This window comes from Diospyros lotus, chromosome 7, assembly GCF_014633365.1.
Source record: "Diospyros lotus cultivar Yz01 chromosome 7, ASM1463336v1, whole genome shotgun sequence".
Lineage (NCBI taxonomy): Eukaryota > Viridiplantae > Streptophyta > Magnoliopsida > Ericales > Ebenaceae > Diospyros > Diospyros lotus.
The window spans coordinates 13968721-13989379 of record NC_068344.1 but is presented as its reverse complement, the minus strand read 5'-3'; the positions used below and the strand labels follow the sequence as shown (position 1 = coordinate 13989379).

The 20659-nt window shown below is 38.9% G+C and overlaps 1 protein-coding gene across 5 annotated transcripts in view; it reads left to right on the top strand.

The window, feature by feature from the left end:
- LOC127806010 (sulfhydryl oxidase 2-like) overlaps positions 1-8152 on the top strand; it is a 53082-nt gene extending 44930 nt beyond the window's left edge. For 2 of the 5 annotated variants that reach the window (XM_052342943.1, XM_052342942.1), the window contains exons 10-12: positions 6920-7066; positions 7181-7621; positions 7892-8152. In XM_052342943.1, coding sequence (XP_052198903.1) covers positions 6920-7066; positions 7181-7621; positions 7892-7913 — 610 coding nt within the window. In that variant the 3' untranslated portion in view covers positions 7914-8152. Of the gene's footprint in view, positions 1-6919; positions 7067-7180 lie in introns of all 5 variants that reach the window. The other 3 variants (XM_052342940.1, XM_052342939.1, XM_052342941.1) reach the window with 2 other exon arrangements.
- The last annotated feature ends 12507 nt before the right edge of the window (positions 8153-20659 follow it).

Sequence of the window (20659 nt, the reverse complement as noted above, 5' to 3'; positions counted from 1 at the left end):
TCCTTATCTACAGAAAAACGAGATTGAGAAGATGGTAGGAGAGATGCTAGCGGCGGGGATTATACAACCAAGTTCCAGCCCTTTCTCTAGTCCGGTCCTGCTTGTCAAGAAGAAGGATGGCGGGTGGCGCTTTTGTGTGGATTATAGGGCTTTGAATAAGGTGACCGTGCCCGACAAGATTCCAATTCCAGTGATTGAGGAGTTGTTGGATGAGCTTCATGGGGCCAAGGTTTTTTCCAAACTCGACCTTAAATCTGGATATCATCAAATTCGTGTTAGAGCTGAGGACATCCCAAAGACTGCCTTCCAGACGCATGAAGGTCATTACGAGTTCCTCGTAATGCCTTTTGGGCTGACTAACGCGCCAGCCACGTTCCAGTCGTTGATGAATGATATCTTCAGGGAGCAAATGAGGCATTTTGTGTTAGTTTTTTTTTATGACATATTGGTTTTCAGCAAGGATTTTGAACAGCATGCACAACACTTATGTTGTGTTCTGGAAGTGCTGGCAGCTAACCAACTATTTGCAAATAGGAAGAAGTGTTTGTTTGGACAACTGGAAATTGAGTACTTAGGCCACATTATATCACAGCAAGGGGTTTCAGCTGATTGTAGCAAGATAAAAGCTATGTTAGATTAGCCCACTTCCACCACATTGAAGGAGTTGCATGGTTTCCTTGGTCTCACGGGATACTATCAGCGTTTTGTTAAGGACTATGGCAGGTTAGCATGGCCTCTCACAAAGCTACTTTGAAAGAACAATTTTTTCTGGGATGAGGCAGCTGAGCAAGCTTTCCAACGGCTCAAGGCTGCCATGGTATCACTGCCTGTTTTGGCTTTGCCAAACTTTGACAAACCATTTGTGGTTGAGACGAATGCGTTTGGACATGGTATGGGGGCAGTTTTAATGCAAGATCATAGACCTATTGCCTATTTCAGTCATGCTTTTAATCAGTTGGGGAAGAGGAAATCAGTTTATGAGAGAGAATTGATGGCCATTGTATTTGCGGTGCAAAAGTGGCGGCATTATTTGTTAGGACAGAAGTTTGTGGTCAAGACCGACCAAAAGAGCCTCAAATTCTTGATGGAGCAAAGGTTGGTTAGCCCAGAATATCAGAAGTGGATGCTCAAGTTAATGGGGTTTCAATTCGAAATTCAATATAGGCTGGGAATGGAAAACAAGGCAGCAGATGGATTGTCCCGCATCAGCCACTCTGCTGCCCTCTTAACATTAACCGTTTCTCAGGTTCTCCAACTTGATCAGCTGGCTCGGGAAGTAGAAGCAAATGAGTGGCTGCAAGGGGTGGTCAAGGATCTCCAGCTTGATCCTACTTCTAGGCCCCATTTCCAGTTGGTGGACAGCCACCTCCTCTACAAAGGTAGGCTGTACCTACCGAAGGGCTCTTCTCTCATTCTATTGCTTTTACATGAGGGACATGATGGGAAGGTAGGAGGGCACTCGGGATTCTTGAAATCCTACAAGCGGATTGCAGCCAGTGTATACTGACCAGGTATGAAGAGGGACATCCACAGGTATGTGAGTCTTTGTGCTTGTATGCCAACAGAACAAGGTACTAGCCCTGAAGCCGGAAGGGCTCCTGCAGCCCCTTCCTATCCCAAACCAAATTTGGGACGACATTGCTATGGACTTTATCGAAGGCTTACCAAGGTCGAGCAAAATGGACTCGATTTTGGTGGTAGGAGATAGACTCAGTAAGTATGGGCATTTCATCGGGCTTAAACACCCTTTTACAGCTGGCGAGGTGGCAGGAATCTTCATCAAGGAAGTGGTGCGGCTTCATGGTTTACCACGGTCCATTGTATCCGATCGAGACTAGATCTTCATGAGCAAATTTTGGGAAGAGTTGTTCTGCCTCCAAGGCACCAGGCTCCACCGCAGCACAGCTTATCATCCACAAACGGATAGACAAACGAAGGTGCTGAATAGGACGTTGGAGACATACCTACGCTGTTTTGCTTCCTCTAAACTGAAAGCTTGGTTTGTGTGGCTGCCTTGGGCTGAACTTTGGTACAACACCTCGTACCACACAGCCTCGAGAATTACACCATTCCAGGCTGTTTATGGGCACGAACCACCAGCAATATTGAGGGTTGAAGTGGGTTCCACTCCTGTTTCAGTAGTGGAGCAACAACTGGTTGAAAGAGATCACATTTTGGAGGAACTTAAGGCACAACTATTAAGGGCTCAAGCAGTAATGACGAAGGGGGCTTATATGAAAAGAAGAGCAGTGGAGTTTAAGGTTGGGGACTTAGTTTACTTGAAATTAAGACCCTATCGGCGAAAGACATTGGCTGGTCGTTCCAATGAGAAGTTGGCTCCTCGATTCTATGGTCCCTTTGAAGTGGAAAAGGAAATTGGGCCTGTAGCTTACTAGTTAAAGCTGCCTCCACACTATAGCATCCACCCAGTCTTCCATGTGTCCCAGCTACGAGAAGCCAAAGGTGCGTTGCAAGCCACTAGGGAAATTCCTAATCAATTAAGTGCAGAATTGGAAATGTTGGTTGAACCAGAGGCAGTGCTGGGGGTCAGGCCTGGAACAGGAAGTAATGTTCGGGGTATGGATGTCCTACTCCAGCGGAAGGGGTTACCTCCTTTGGAAGCCACTTGGGAGTCTTATAGCCTCATTCAGCAGCAATTTCCCTCTTTCCACCTTGAGGACAAGGTGAAAGTTGGGGAGGGGAGTAATGTTAGGCCACCAATACAGCAAACATACCAAAGGCGTAACAAGAATCAAGGGAATATGGGTGACACCGCGAAAGGGAGTAACGGCCAACATGTGCGTCAGGGGTAGAATAGGCACTTGGCTGGTTTGTGTAACAAACCAGCATGTGCATGGGCTGGAGGGATAACAACCTATAAAAAGGAGGTTAGAAGGGAGAGAAGGGGGAAGAATTTGGAGTTTCTGGTAGGAGAGTCTTGGGCCTCTCGAATGCCCAGTTTTGTTGCTTATTTCCATTGTTTCTCCTTGTAATTGAGAGTTGCAATATAGCCGAAAACTCACCTAATTCTCTGGAAAATCCTACCTATTGTGTTGAATCTCATCACATACGGTCAAATTCCTCGCACTCTTCATCAATCCCACTTCTTTTTTCCTTGTTCCTGTGGCTGATCTCCTTCTCAAAATCATTTCCCCACGTTTGATGCTTGTGGTTAACTGAAAATGCAGCCTTTTTTGGCTGCCATAGAGGCTCCATTCCAATTGAAAATGAAGCATTCTGCTTCATGTATGTACTGCCGCCCCTAGCTTCACGAGTAGGATACCCCATTGAAAATGCAGCACTGGTCCGTTGCAATTGAAGCTGCTCTCCTGCTTAAAAATTAGTCATTGACAATGCAACATCATTCAGTTGCAATTGAGACCTCGTCTCCTTTTGATATCTGCTTCACAACAAGCACCTAGGATAAACGATTGCCTCTCACCCTCAACAGTCTTCAATTTCTTAGCAAGATGAGCCACCTGCCTTCCAATTCAATGCTTATGTCAGCAGTCACCAAAGAAATTGCTATAAGCTCACCCCTGTCGGCCTCAATTCAGCAAAATAATCAGAACTGTTTGGTCTTGCTTACCCACAACACCAAGTCGCTTGCACCCCCAGATCCGTTTGTGGACCTTGTTTAATGCCAAGAACACTATTGGCCTTGCTCGTCTCATTGTGCTGGACCCAATTGCGATTGCCCAGTTCTTCGTCGGAGGAATTCGACTGGAATTCTTTGGGTCTGCCTCATTTTCTTGCTCTGGGAAGAATTGCCTGCCACAATCGCCCAACGGAATCCGTCTTCTATGCTAATCGACTCCGATGCAATCGATACACTTTGTCGTATTCAAGCCGAAAATCGCTTGACTCGCTTCGCATGTCAGTTACGAGCAAGAATTATCGAGATTTGCAGGCGAGAGTCAATGGAACTCCTTGCAATCCCGATTGGGCAATATTTTCGATTGGAGGTGTTCAATCTGTTCGCCCAGACTGCTGGACTCACCTTGGACCCTTCCTTTGGTTCTGCCCAATCATCGACCGTTGAAAATGGCCGCGACACCCACTGCATCACCGTGAGGAAGCTGCTGCACAATCGTCAGACCTACTGTAATTAACTCGGCTGCAACACCCACTTCCTTGCCTGATCAGACCACGATCGCTTGGAACTCCTGCACCAGTCGCGACCTCCTGGTCATTAGCGTTGACCTCTGTCACCCACTCCAGTCACAACCTTCTAGATCGAGGACCACTAGTAGATAGCTCATTGAATTTGCTTGGGTTGCTGAGAATCATGGTCGTATCTCACCTCCTCTATCACGATCATATTTGAAAATTCACTAGCCTGATATCGTCCTTCAAAGTGGCCTCCAGAAGTCGGCAACATGCTTGAGTTTCACAACTGAGCGTCACTGTTGGCTTTGCCTCCAAAAATCCACAATGCTTCCAATCACTTCCTTCAACTTGACCATCAGAGTCTTAGTCGAAGTCACTCTTCCTACTTCTCCTTCAGATTCGAGCCGACACTCACGTCCTTGTGTGTCGGAATTAATTCCGAGATTCAATGGCCGTCTTCGTCTTCAAAACTTGAACGGGAGTGCCTCTGATCTGCAACTGAATTGTTGATCAGAATTGCCTAACGTAATGGATCAACCACTTCCGTACTCTGGTTTTAATCACTGAAATTAATTTCAGTAGCCTTCCAATTGAATCAGACCCCAAGCCGGGGATAGCTATAGCCCAATCACTGTCCAATCATTCCAGAACTACTGGAATTCGCCAAACTCAGATCGTTGAATAGGATTTGACGGAATCATAGTCGAGAGCCGTTGGCTCTGATACCATTTGTCATGAACCTAGGGTTCATGACGGGCTGAAATTGGCATTCGGAGGGATCCAAGAGGCTTAGGATTAGGGACAGGAAGTTTAGAGGGATATTTGGATAGAAATGGGGAAGGATGTAGAGAGAAATGAGGGAGAGATAGAAGAGAGAGGAAGAAGAACAAGAGAGGAAGAATGGTAAGAGAAGAAATTAGAATTTCAATTCCATAATTTTTCAACAGCCTAATAGCACCCATGTACTCTAACAACTTGTAAAAATATCCTAACAAACCATTGCAACCTTATTACAATGATGCCCTTCTATTATTCCTTGGGTCATGACAAATATCAAGAACAAATCAACAATACCACTCACTTACATCTCATGAAGTGTAAATCTAGCATTCAAGGCACTATCACTAACATTAATGGGAAGTATGATCAGGTAAGAATCCAAATCTTTGGTAAAGTTAATTTACCTTCACTTAATGAGTTATTTCAATTATACTGGCCGAAGAAAGTAGAAGGGGTGTAATACTAAACCCTAAACCAGTTGAGGCTTCAGCATTGGTGGCTAATGGACGAGGCCATGGATTCAAGAAAGACCAACTGAATGGAGATAATGGTATGATAGTTCCTAAGCACACAAGGAGTGACAACTGTGACAACCTATGGTGTACTTTCTGCAAGAAACCTAGGCATACTAGGGAGATGTGTTGGAAGTTAAATGGAAAGCCACCAAGTAAGGAATGGGGAAATAAGGGTGAACAACTGCATCAAGGGCAAGCCAATATGGCCACTTCACACAGGGAAGAACAGATCCATGAACAAAAAGAACATAAAGAATTCAAGCAGGAGGAGATTGAATGGTTGAGGCAATTCCTAAGTACCTTGGACAAACCATCTATCTCAGGTAATTGTTCCTTGATACATTCAGGTAAACTTCCTATTTCTTATCCTTTAAATGCCACTAATACTTATTCTCCAGATTCATGGATCATAGATTTTGGCACCACTGATCATATGACACATTTCTCTCAGTTCTTTCACTCATATGCTTTTTGTTCTAGCCATAGGAAAATATCCACTGGTGATGGTTCATTAATCATAATAGCTGGCATCAGAGAAATTATAATCAGCTCTACTCTCATTCTTAAAAATGTCCTTCATGTGCCTAAATTGTCCCCCAATCTCCTTTCAGTATCTAAATTGTCTTATGATGTCAACTGCAAAGTTATTTTTCATCACAAATACGTTCAAAATTTTCAAAACATGGAAAATGCTACAGAAAAAAAAAATGCATTTTTAGTATTCTCAAAACAAATACTCAAAATACAAAACTGAAAATGAATTCAAGACTTAAAACTGAAAACTGAAACACGAAGAGAACAACCCCTTAACTACTAGAATTATGAACTTCAGATTAAGACTTCTAATCATATTTTTCCTAATACATACAATGTGGAAATTAATTTTGATATATAATAGTATAATGCATCCACAATGTTTCAGATGAATTTTTAGGTCCTATTTTTATCTAATGGTGTCCATGACATGGCATATCCTTTTTTTTTTGTTTTTGTTTTTGTGAAAACTTCCATAAGCATGTCTATCATCTATTCATCTTATTTAACTGTGCTTCTTCTCAGACAATAATGCTAGCTTCTGTTTTGGCTGCAGCTGTCATTTTCTTAATCTAAAATTGTGGTGATCTACCATTTATTTGTGATAAATGATAACATGGTTATAACATGGCATGTAGTTGCTCCTGGAAGTTTGGGATGGAATATTTAAGAGGAGCATAGGACAATGCATTAACAGGACTGAAGTACAATGTTAGACTGATCTAAACTTTTGGCTTTGGTGGCCCAAAAAATGTTCTGCTTATTTGACAAGAACGAAAAAGAAATATCCTCATGTTTTTCTGCAAGAAAGTTCCTGCAAAATGCCAGTGTTTAGGCTTAACCTTTACTTTGATTAACCAGTATTTGGTTCTTCACTTTCATTTGTTCATGTAGCTGCGCAGCTATCTTCCTGCAAGCTATACATATTACAGTTTGCTTAGCAGTGGTTTTATGTAACCCAATTTTTGGTCATTTTGCAGCTGTGGACTATGGGTTCTATTGCATTCACTCTCTGTAAGGGTTGATGATGGGGAGACCCAATCGGCCTTCACAGCAATTTGTGAATTTATTCATGACTTCTTCATCTGTGAGGAATGCCGTCAACATTTTTCTGAAATGTGTTCGAGGTAGAAACATGCTGAAGATCATCTTAGTAATTTTATTCTCTTTATTTCTTCGTAGGTAGATTATATTAGCTCTTGAAATTCATTTCATCTGACTACAGTAAATCTTCCGCACAGTGTGTCTACTCCTTTCAAGAAAAGCCGTGATTTTGTCCTCTGGCTGTGGAGTGCACACAACAAAGTCAATGAGAGATTAATGAAAGAAGAATCATCTCTTGGAACCGGTGATCCAAAATTCCCCAAGATTATATGGCCCCCGAAACAGCTTTGCCCTTCTTGTTATCTTGCCCAAAGCAAGAAAAAAGATGTCAATGGTCAGGCAGGATGGGACCATGACGAGGTTTTGAAGTTTTTGGCTAGCTACTATGGTAGTATGCTCGTGTCTCTGTACCAGGTAAAGGTTGGGGACAGTGGTACGGATAAGGCCATTTCTGAAGAGTTAACAGCCTCAACAAACGCAGTTGTTGTGCCGATCGGGGCAGCATTGGCAATTGCTGTTGCCAGTTGTGCGTTCGGAGCCCTTGCTTGCTATTGGCGTGCACAGCAGAAGAGTAGGAAGTATTTACACCAACCACGCTATTTAAAGAAAGTATAATTATCCCAATAAGATTTTTTTTTTTTTCTTCTGAACTGTAGTATAGGACTGACTTGAGTGCCAACAAGAGCAAGAGCGGGGAGAAAAGATTAGAATTATATATTTTAAAGAGCAAGAGTATGTGGAAAATATATATGCGTGATGGAAGATAGAGAGAGGGACAGAGAGAGAGAGGGCTTGTGTTTGGTAGGAAGTAAAGTTCTTATTTGTGTTTTCTTGCGCTAACGTTTCAGGCCAAGAAGAAGCTGGAACTAATGAGGTTAAATGGGCAGATTTGAACTTTGAAGGCACAAAAACAAAGTGAGAATTCAAGCCGCCCATTAGAGGTTCTCTTATAAATCCCTCCTTTAAACCTTTTATTTCATTCTTCTTCTTCTTCTTCATATTATGTATCATTTATAAAATTGTATAGATTTATATATAAATTTTTCAATTGGTGATACCATGCACATTAATCTTAGATGCCCGGCTTTGGTTTTCGTGGGTTGTATGAATGATGAGCCTGTGCAATCATTATTGAGGAAATTACGTTCTGATCAATTACTTCTCCATGTTTACTGACTGCTTAAACAATTTTTCTAAGCCTGGCGGCTTTATCTATCTTTTCCCCCTTCCCATGTTTTCTTCTATTACGTTCTGATCAAAACATAGAATCAGGGGAACTCTATATTGTGAAATTGGAGGTTTGTAAGGGATCGTTTGGCTGATTTTTCAATTTCTCATGCGCATGCGCGTGTTCAGTTTTTGTTTTTATTAAAAAAATATGATGAGAAATTGAAAACGAAATGAAACTTGTAAGAATACTCTTTCTTATTTTACTTATGTTTTCTTTTTCAAAGTAAAAAGAAGCGATGGAATTCATCCCATTTTACATGTATGTTTATTATTTATATATATAGTTGACATAAATAACAGTGATGCTTACGTGGCGTTTGTCATTCATATGTAATTACTGCTTAGCTAGTCTTGTTTTAGAGGCCTTGAGAGTTGGAGATATGATTTATGTTGCAATTCAAATGTAATTGTTTGGATTGTGGTGACATTTGGTTCTGTTAATGTTTAGTTTAGGAAAGGAGGGCAGGATAAGGCACATTATGATACAGTAATTAAATAATAATAATAATAATAAAGAATGGAAGACAAAAGGGAGGTAATATAAATGTTGGGAGAAAGGAGTTATAAAGAGTATCGAAATCTTAGGGTGCGCTTGATTACAAGTATAGAATTTATATAGAAAGAAAATAAATTTCAAGTAATTTAATTATCTAGAAATTATTTACATGAAAATTAACAAGCGAGGGTGTTTGATTACGATTTATTTTCTATGTAATTTTTTCCCCCCAAACCCACCCATCTCTTCCCTGCCTCTTCCCCCCCCCCTCTCTCTCTCTCTCTCTCTCTCATCTTCGCTCCCCATATCTCTCTCTCTCCCCTCTCCCTACCAAATCCACTTCTTTTCCCTATCTCATCGCATCCACTGTTGCTCACTGTCGCTCTCTCTCACTCGTTCTGTCAATCTCTCTCTCTCTCTCTCTATATATATATATATATATATACATATAAATGAATTATAGAACTCCCAGCTGAAATAAATTATACATACATTTTTCAATTGTTGCTGAAATGAATTATAGATATCCCCCTATTGCTGAAGATGGATGCTATCTCCCAGAAATCAATTATATATACATTTCTGTGTGTATATATATACACACAGAAATGAATTATAGAGCGGCCATCACCGTTGCCTCACCCGATGATGATGGATTCCATCTCCCAGAAATCAATTATATATACATTTCTGTGTGTATATATATACACATAGAAATGAATTATAGAGCGGCCATCACCGCCGCCTCACTCGATGTTGAAGATGGATTCCATCTCCAAGCTACAGCAGACTCACTGTTGCTCTGAGAATGAAGGAGGGCTGGGAAAGAGAGTTGATTTGCCTGGAAAATAATTTCTCTCCTCCCCCATGGGAATTCATTTTCCAATAAAAGTGGGAATAGAGGTGACCTAAAGTGAGAAAAGATTTTTCATGAAAAATTTTATCAATCAAACACTTCAAAAGGTGGAATTTAAGTGAAAAATGATCATTTTTCATGAAAAAGATGGCCAATCAACTAGGCCCTTATTTTATTTGGATAGAGAATGGAAGGGAATATAGAATAATAATAAAAGTAATAACAACAAAAAGACACTTTTTGTTTTGTTAATAACTTAAATATTTTAATAGTAAAGACAATAAAATTATTCATTAGTGCTTCTCATTCTCTCCCTTTTAACCCAAATTCCCAAATTGAGGTTTTTTATATTTAATTTATTAATGGTGCAGTCCTTCACTTCCATTATAAAATTTTCTTCAACACCTTTCTTCCCCTCTCGCATCTTGCAGGGGCTAAAGAATTTTCCTTTTTTTTTTTCTTTTTTTTGGTTTCACTGTTTGCTTTTTTGAACTGAAAGATTTTGAAATTTTAAATTTTTTTTTTTCTGTATGGTAACTATTTTTTGAATCAATGGAATATTTTTATTTTTATTAAAATTGAAGTATATAAAATTAATTATCTAAAAATACTTTTTAGAACCAATTTTCTTGTGCAAAAAATATAGTTTGTTTGAATCATAAACAAACACACTCAAGTTTTAATGAATGGTGTTTAAAAAGTGAACTGGCAAGGTGGGTTGTTTGACCTTCGCTGGGGCTGGGAGTAAGCCCAAGGCACTAGATGTATGATTTTAAAAATAAAAAATGTCAAATATATAAAAATATAGAAAAAAGTTACTAAAGAATCAATAAGAAGCATATAGAAAAAGATTGAAGAAGCACAAATAGACACGTTACAAGGTAAAAAAAAAGGGAATGTAAACCATGTGAAACCTTGTACTAGTAAATTATATTTGTTAAATAACATAAGTTCATTTGAATCTCTTAAAGACTTTTATGTTCATTAGTCCCCTCTTTCCCTTAAAATTGAAGTCAAAATGTCTAATAGGTAAGAACTATGATTAATGGAAATAAAATAGAAATTTATTAAATTTTGGGGTGTTCCATTGGGATGTAAGCCTATTAGATAGGGTGTATGTTATTGTCGAGATATGAACCATAAATTTATTTGACTGAAAACGTTGTCGTCAAATTGTCTAAATCTGCAAGAAATAAAATAATTAAAGGGCATAGGGAGGTCCTAATGCAAACACTTTGATACTTAAGTTAGATATTGAATATACTAAAAATAGCAAAGTAAAGTTTTCGCAAGTATTAAGAACGTACATTTTCTAGAATGAATGCCTGCTTATTTATAGAGTAGAGTAATCCTAAGTAGTCAATGATTAGAATTCTTATCGATAACGTATAACATTTTGGAACTCGTTAGGATTAACATTCTTACAGATAACCTTTATCTTGATATTTTGGAACTTGTTAGAATTATGATTCTTATGGATAATGTTTATCTCAATATTCTGAAATTCTTTTAAAATTAGATTTTTTTATGAATAATTGTCTTATCTTTTTTCGTAGAATCTTCAAGGAGGGAGGGGGTTTCAAATGTTGAAGTTATCTAATTTGTGCATTGTATCAGAACCCCCTTCCTCCCTACCCCCCTTTGATTTTTAAGAAAATTTACACCTTTTAAACCAAAAAGTTATTTTAAGCTTTTGGGCTTTTTTGGTCTTTGAATGGGCTTTTGCCTATGACATAATAATTGATCCCTACTCTTTCATTCGAGTTTCTCGGATGGAAGAGTAGGTTGTGTCATGACTTGCCCTTATTTCTCTTTCATTTTGATGGTTGTTATTGATCTTTAGATCATTCTCACGCTTTTGCATTTTTAGTTTTTAGACCATTTTCATGCTTTTACACTTCGATTTTTAAACACCAGTGTGTGTTTGAGGAAAGTTTTTTGTTCGTCGATGCAGATGACCCCCAAACATCTTAACAGTTCTTTGCTATCCGCATGTGTTTAGGGCGAGTCTTTTGTCTGCCGACACAAGTGTCCCTTAAACATCATGACGGTCTTCTTTTATTCACGTGTGCCTAAGGTGAGTCATTTGTCTGTTAACGTAAGTGACCCCCAAGCATCTTAATGGTCTTCCTTTATCTGCATGTATTCGGGGTGAGTCCTTCGTCCATCGACGCAAGTGGCCCTCGACCATCTTAATGGTCTTCTCATTAATAGTTTAGCCACGTGTATTTGAGATGAATCCTTTGTCCGTCAACGTAAGTGACTCTCAAACATCTAAACGATTTTTTTCATGACTTGCATGAGAGTCTTTTGTCCATTGACGTTATTAAGCCCCAAACATCTTAACGGTCTTTAACATCTGTATGTATTCAAGGCCAGTCTTTCATCCATCGACGTAAGTGACTCTCGAACATCTTAATGGTCTTCAAAATTTGTGTGTTTGGGGCGAGTCCTTCATCTGTTGACGCAAGTGAGCCCCAAACATCTTAACGGCCGGGGAGTCCTTCATCCATCTACGTAAATGACCCCTAAACATCTTAGCAGTCTTTAAAATCTGTATGTGTTCGGAGTGAGTCCTTCGCCTATCTATGTAAGTGACCCCCAAACATCTTAACGACCTTCAACATCTGCATGTGTTTGTGGCAAGTCCTTCGTTTGTCTCGAACATCTTAACGGTTTGTCATGAGCCGCATGTGTTCGGGGCGAGTCCTTCGTCCTTCAACGTAAGTGACCCTTGAACATCTTAACGGTCTTTCATGAGCCGCGTGTGTTCAGGGCGAGTCCTTTGTCTGTCGACGTAAGTGACCCCTCAATGTCTTAATAGTCTTCAACATCTCCATGTGTTTGAGGTGAGTCCTTTGTCCGTCGATGCAATTGACCCCCGAACATCTTAATGATTTTTGATGAGCCGCATGTGTTTGGGTGAGTCCTTCGCAAGTGATCCTCGAACATCTTAATAGTTTATTCATGAGTCACGTGTGTTCGTAGCGAGTCTTTCGTCCATTTATGCTATTGACCCCTAACCATCTTAACAATTTTTTCATAAGCTATGTGTGTTCGCAGCGAGTCTTTTGCCCATCGGTGATATTAAACCCCGAACATCTTAACGGTTTATTCTCGAGCCGCATGTGTTCGGGGCAAGTCTTTCGTCCTTGACACTATTGATCCCTGAACATCTTAATAGTTTTTTCATGAGCTGCATGTGTTTGGGGCGAGTCATTCATCCATCGACGCAAGTGACCCCTGAACATCTTAATGATTTTTTCATGAGCTAATGTATTTGTGAGTGACCCTTGAACATCTTAACGGTCTTTCTTGTCCTAATGTCCCAATTTCGTGTGTGCATGTTTTCTGGAACTATAGGTAATGATCGCTCTTGACTTTTTTCATGCACATATCGTCTTATAATGTATTCCATTGTTTTGATCTCTTTCGAGGGTTTTAGGCATTCGAATGGCAAAACATGCTTCTTGGATCCATGCTCCATTGGATTGGTAAGAACTTATATTATCTGCTTGTGCTTCTTGACTTGAGCTATGCTCCTTCCCTTCATGGCAGTTTATCTATTCATCCCTCTAGGCTTTTGTGTGAAATTTTTTAACCAAGTGCTTTGACTTTTGTATGTGGTTCCTTCCAAGCTTGTTTTTCGTTCTCCAAGAAGCTGTTTTCGTTCTGTGGCAGGGTGTTATGCTGTTTCAAGGAGTAATTTCAAATTTCCAGTAATTAATTTCTATATTTTTTACCTTTTTCTCTGTGATTGTATGTTTTCTAGAAGCTTCTTGCTTTTCCTTTTGTGTGTGATTTAAGTCTCCGGAATTCATTGACCGAACTCTCGAAGAATGCTTTCGCCACACGGACTTTTTCTTCTCTGTTGTTGATCGCCTATTGTTGTCAATCGAACTTCCGTCACCCTTGCAACTGTCGGTCTTCCACTACTCAGATTTGTCGCCTTTTTCTTTCTTCACCGGTCGCTACCACAGTCGAACGGTTTTGCATAATAACCGCTACTCGCTATTTCTTTTACTTTATTAATCGTCACTGCCGTTGTCAATTTTGCCATCTAATCTTGCTACACTGTCATTGATTGCCTTTTGTCGGCCACATTGCCGTTGGCGAGCCTTGGTCTTCCACGTTTTTCGTCGAGTCTTAGCCTACATTGTCGACCACGTGCAACTACTGCTTCAGTCTTCAACTTTCACCGTTGATTTCATGTGACCCATGTCTATCGGACGCTTCGACGTCGTCGACTACTAACCTCACCACCGATGCTTCAATCGTCGGCCAATGACAAGTCTCCCGTGATCGTTAATGGTCCGCAACTTTGATCTATGTGTCGCTTTAGTCTTTAGCCGATAAGTCTTCTACAATCGATGTTGGCCTTGTTCTTCTGTTATTGCATCTCCAATCTTCTCCCGAATAACACTTTGGTTAGATAGAACCAACCCTCGACAACACAGGGGGCTTAGTCAGTCCATGCCCCAATGAGTGGATGAATCCATCAATTCACTCTATGTGCTAGCTAGAAAGAGCGAGGGAGATTAGGCTGAAAATGGGGTTCAAACAACTGGTCTCTCAAAAACTTTACAGTCTCACTGTTGAAAGAATATTGTTACTTTAGCAATGGTGTGACCAATGGAGCAAATGGTATTGAGCAATGGAGAAGGGGGAAGGGCTTTGGAAGGAGAAGAAGAAAAATGAGAAAGGCTAAGAGAGGGTATTGCAACAATTGCAAAAATGGCTTCTTGTGTCACTCTCTTCTCCTTTTTTGCCTTTTATATGGAAGCCCATAAACCTTAGACGTCCAAATCGGACTAATCAGCTAGAAGAGAGAGAGAGAGAGAGAGAGAGAGAGAGAGAGAGAGAGGAGACTAAGGGGCGACAAGAAGGAAATATAGAACAATTCCCACCCAGTATCTTGCAAGAGAAACAACAACACACACTGTAAGTAAAGCAAGATCGCTACGGGGCAAGCAGCGTAGTTCAAAAATTTTGAACCTTACCCCGATCCCGGCGATTGGATCAACGTCGAAATCAAATCATTCACAAACAAATAAATAAATCTAACCTTTAGATTATCGAGTCGTTCGCAGATTCGAGCCGTCCAAGCGTCCGGCCTCTAACTCGTGATACGCGGCACGCGTCCGTTGGCAAGGAGAGCGGAATAGGAGTGCTAGCTCCTTCTCCTTTGCGCGGCTTGTGTATGGACGGTAAAAGAACACCCACGTTTCAAATCGATGCCAAAAGAAACAGGGAAGAGTGAACGGCAATGCGTTTTTCAACTCTTGAAAAACGACACCAAAAAATCACCTCTATAATGGGCAACCTATAAAAGGATATTTATAATGAAATATCCTAGGGTTTCTAAAACCCTAATGGATTGGGCTAGCCCATTAATTCTAATTTAATTAGAATCATAAGTGGGCTTATTCTAGTCCAATTAGAAATATAATTAAATGGCCCAATCCTTTTATAGGTTAAATAAAATATTATGGCCCAAATCTAATTCAAACCCAAATATATTTTATTTAATATTTGGCCCAAATCTAATTTGGTCCAAATATAATATTTAATATTTGGCCCAAATCTAATTTAGTCCAAATATAATATTTATTTTAATATTTGGCCCAAATCCGATTTAGTCCAAATATAATATTTAATTTAATATTTGGCCCAAATCTAATTTAGTCCAAATATTAACTTAAGCCCAAAAATATTTTATTTCCTATTTGCCACTCCAACAAATAGAAAATCATTAAATTAGAAACTCCTTCCTAATTTAATCAAATGCCATTTTTAGGAAACTCTTTCCATTATGACGACTCCTCGTCATATCGACGTCATTACGTCTATTTGTTCTTTTCCCGTGAGAACCTACGACGGCACAACTTCTTGCCGAAGTGTCCCACTTAACCATACGTCCACTCTCCTAGTTTAAGCCAGGGACCGTGCCTATTGCGTATGACTCATTAGGCTTCCGAATATGTTGGCAATGTGTCGGTACGAACACATAAGACAAGATTGGCCTCTAGCAAGGCGTCATGCCTACCCAATTATTCAGAAGGATTCATAATCCGCAAATAACCTTTCACGAGCATGGTTACCGTGTAATACGATCCTCTCGTCAATGCATCTTATGTGATCTCAAGTATGGCGATGTGTTGCTTGATAATGATCACATGAGTTTTCTTCGGTCTTTCGGATATCTTCACTTAATAGAAAGTGAATCAATAACTCCTTATTGATCTCTTTCACCATGGCCATGGATTTAAAGTGAATATCCATCGAATGCGCCTTAGACACATCATCCTCTATCAAGGGATAGACGAGTCCCATCTTGGCTATGCACCCATCTCCATAGGCCTCATGATATACCCAACGATCGCCCACGTGCAGCCTTTGTCTAGGCCCATCGAAACGATGTCAAAGCATACCGATCTTCTTATGAGATGACCGTGACAACCTCAGGTCCAAGGATTAGTTACACCCATCTCGTATGAGAATTCCATCAACATTTAACCAAAATGGATTCTAATGGCGAGTCATGTCCAGTGACACGTTCTCCAACATTGGTCACCTATGTACTTGTCTAGGCATCCCCATTCCTATGGGTGTGAGACCCCCATTGCTATCACATAGCAAAAACATAGCACATACAAGTCTTACCGCAATTGTCAATGTCCATTCTTGACATTGCTACGACTTGGGACGTTTAATGATGTCTATAAACTGTGATGCATCATCTCACATCTTTATAGATTATTCACAGTATACATCATATGGACTTCTATCTAGTTTCATTCGGTTATTACAATAATAACAAGAAACTAATAGAATGACTTCTTGTGAATTTGAATAACTCCTTATTCAAATAATAACATGATTACAATTGTCAGTGTACAACATGCCCAATCTGATTGGGTCTAGAGCACCTACACTAACAATCACAATTTCATGCAACATATGACAATCCAGGATTATATATGTAACGACCTGTTAGGGGGTCTAAACGTTTTCGAGTATTTTATTTTGGGTTCAAAAATTTTTGCTTTAATTAATTGAGGGTTGAAAATATTTTTCTTTGGAATGAAAAGTAAGTGGAAATGAGAATTTGGTAGCTCATCTAAATGGGATCCAAAAAATGTGGGGAAAGTCCAAATAGATTGGGCCATTGAGATGTGTTTGAAATTTTAATTATATTATGAATGGGCTTGGATGATGAAAATTTATTTTTGGTTAGCAAGTTGGGCCATGGAATGGCCCACGGCATGGGTTGAGCCCAATTGAGAAATGAAATTTGAAATCTTTAAAAGAAAATCATAATAAATTAAATTGGTCAGCAAATGTCAATAGTGCCCTTGGTCTTCCTTTTGACCATTATAAAGGTGAAGGGCAATCAGGCTATTTCGACCAAGCTGCAGGTGCAGACTATGCATTTCCCTCTTCACGCTTCATCTGCATCGGCGACCTTTATTTGCTGTGTGCTTGCCTTTCCATTTCTGTAACTCTTTCTTCCTACTTCTTCTTCTTTCCTTTCTGCCTTTTGGTCCCATTTTCTTGTTGGCCGAGAGGAGCTTTAGGAAGAGAAAATTTTTCTGCATAGAGAAATCATTAGGCAAGTTCTTCTTGCACTCATTCTTTATTTTTAGTGCAAGCTCGCTTATATGCCCTGTATTTCACTCTCTTAGATTTTCTGCTATCTCCTCTATTGTTCTGCAAGTTCTTCTTGCACTTCCTTTTGATTTGTAGTGCAAGTTCTTTTATATATCTTCTTATATCCTTGCACAAGCTAGCCTATATCTTCTTCTGCTGAAACGATTGATGTGTACATGTTGGTTCCCTGTGTTCATTTTAGCTCATTTTAGCTCGTTGTGTTCTTTTTAGTTCACTGTGTTCAACCTTTTGTTTCCGTATCTCTTTGTGGGTCTCCTTGTGGTCTCAAAATGGGGTTTGTTTTCACCCCAAGCTTTCTTCGTGAATGGCATTTTATATAGCTAGGTGAAGATGAGAACCTCTGCTCGTTCTGCATCCAAAGAAGCAGTGTTAAATGCATATATATATATATATGTGTGTGTGTGTGTGTGTGTGTGTGTATCATATCCGAATGAGCTCGTTGTTCCAAATGCTTCTTATATGTATATGTGCTGTGTTTGAATGTAAAATGCTAAATCCATTCGAATGATTTCATTGAGGTATTTGGAGGTCTCGTAGATACATCAAAAACTTAACTAAAAATATACTGTTCGCCCATATATGAGATCCACTTATAAATACACATATACATACATGCGTAATGAGCTGTTACCCCTCACTGATTTGTAAAGCTTATCCGAGCCATGCCCTGCCTAGCCAATCCACCATATACTCATGCTTAAACAGTCGTTCAAATGCCCCTGTTTTGTTCAGCAAACCCAGTTATATATATATACAAGTTCAGCTTTATTGATGTTCCAGCGAGCTCTTTTCTGCGAGCTCATACCTATATGCTCTCTGACCATAAGCTTAATTGCGAGCTAGTCCCCGTGAGTTCATTCCCGTGAGCTCATTTCTCAAGCTCTTGGCACGAGCTCGTCCAGCGAGCTCTTGCTCAACCCCTTGACCGCGAGCTCGTTCAGCGAACTCTTGTTCACCTCATGACCTCGAGCTCGTTCCGAGCTCTTTCCGGATGTCCTTCCCGTGAGCTCTCCCGTCTCGTAAGCCGCAAGCTCATGACCTCGACCTCGTCCCGAGCTCTTCCCATAAGCCTTTGAATGGGAGCTACCTGCTCACACCCTATCTATTTACCTTTTCTTAACTTTCCTTAAGTAAATGTTTGTATTTTCTTTAATTTATATTTTACCTTTCATTTACTTTAATACATAAATGTAAATAAGAAAGTACCCTCATTTGGATTCAATAAAAATATCAAAAAAATCAAAATCCATAACAATAAAAAGATAGAATTTTGGTTTTAGTACAAATTCACGAATTTGTAATTTTACCACCCTCAAAATACATAGTTTATGTTTCTTAAAAAATTCATTAAAAATCATTCTTACAACAATGAATGCTAGTTATCAAAATACTGAGAGTTAGTTTTTCAAAATGAAGACATTTACAAAAATATGTTCTAGTTGGCCTTCGCCTTAGAAAAAAGTTAAGATTTATTTTGACCAAAAAATTTCAAGCGAATTTTGAAATTCACTTTAGGAGATTATTTTAAATATTTTTAAACTCCTCATATGTATAAGAATGAAGGTAGTTTGGTTTTCATTTCAATAAAACAACATTTGATATGAGTGATCAGTTATCCAGTATTGTGAGATGGACATAAAATATATATAAGTATGGCATCAGCTTGTGAGAGGAAATACTTTTTGGGTTGCCATTCTTTCTTATGATTGAGATATAAGTTTAGATGCAAGTAGCTGTATACTGGAACCAGTTAAGTGAATTCAAGAAAATTATAAGAAAGGAAAAATAACATATTAAATGTCTAATACTCCTCAAATGCGTAATCAAGCTTTAACCTTAAATAGCAATATCTCAAAATTACTTTTAGGTTATAATTTATATCTTAAACGTGAAAAATGTTATGAAGTAAGATATAATGAATTATTTGATGATGGTAAAATACCCGGTATGGGTAAATGGTGTTGAAGGTATGAATATTGAGAAACAAGAATTTAAATACATGTGAGTAGCAAATACATATATGATGCATACATGTACATGTTACATATATATATGTTTTGCACACCTATTATTTTGCGCGGAGGAAGAAAGGGTACCCTAGAGCACCTGGCACGGGACGAGGTGGCCATAGCCCGGCAGGTTAACTCCATATTTATTTGTGAGGTTTGATGAAACTTATGCACTTTTGCATGCATCGATTTATGGCTTGTGAGCCGAGAAAATTGATATTGATAATGAAATGATGCACTCTTGCATGTATTGAATGATGACTTGCGAGCCTGTGAGAATTGATAATGATATTGGAATTTTATGCACATTTGCATAGTGATACATGGTGACATAATATATTAACTTGAATTGATAAATTCATGAATTATGAATCTTGTATATAATTGTAGAGTTCTTGATTACTCTTCTTGGTGTCATCGTGTTCTTGGATCCTATAAATTGTTCCCTGTTTCTCGAACTTGTTAAGCCTTGTGGCTCACTTGATCTTCTTTGCAATTCCAAATAAAGGAAAGACAGTTATTGGGGGCGAGTCTAGTAGAACTACAGGCCAAGAATAGTGGTGTACGGAGACGCGTCCTACCTTTAAAGATCCTAGTTAGTGATTTGGTGATATTTGTAATAATGAGAATTTATTATGTTATGGCCATTTGAGCCTCTTATTATCTTGTATGGCCATCGAGTTTAGAGTTATGAGATATTGAAAATGTAATTAAATCTTATTTAAAATCTCCGCTACTAGAAATGAAATGAGTTGAGTTCAGTTTTGTTCTATATCATCACTGTAATGACCTTTTTTCGAATATTCAAAAGCAGGTCTTACAATATAACACATATCATTCTCAAAAACAAAAGTTTATCAACCTAACAAAACAAAATCTACCTCTAGGAACCTATCTTCAGGAGAGCTTTACACACAATACTATGATCTGAAGGACAGGTCCCAACACCACTGAGAGAACCCGCCAACTCAGGCATCCCCCTTACTTGGAATGATGGAAAGCAAGAGCTAGGTTGCACAAAAATGGAAATGGGAGACGTTTCCGGTAGGAAACGAAAACATGGAAACGACATTTTTCTAAAAAAAGTAGAAAACGAAAACGTCGGGTAAACTATAAATTTAAAAAATATAGAGGTTTTTTTGTAAATATAATTTTTAATATAAAAAAATAAAAAAAAAAATGTTCAAACATAAGTAATAAATATAAGTTACATAATATATTCAAGCAAACATAAAAATAAAGTTCATAATGCATTCAAACAATCATTAATAATATTTAAAAAAAATATTATCTTTACATGGCTTACTTAGTCATTAAAATAATGGCTCATACCAAGGTTAATATATTTTGTGGC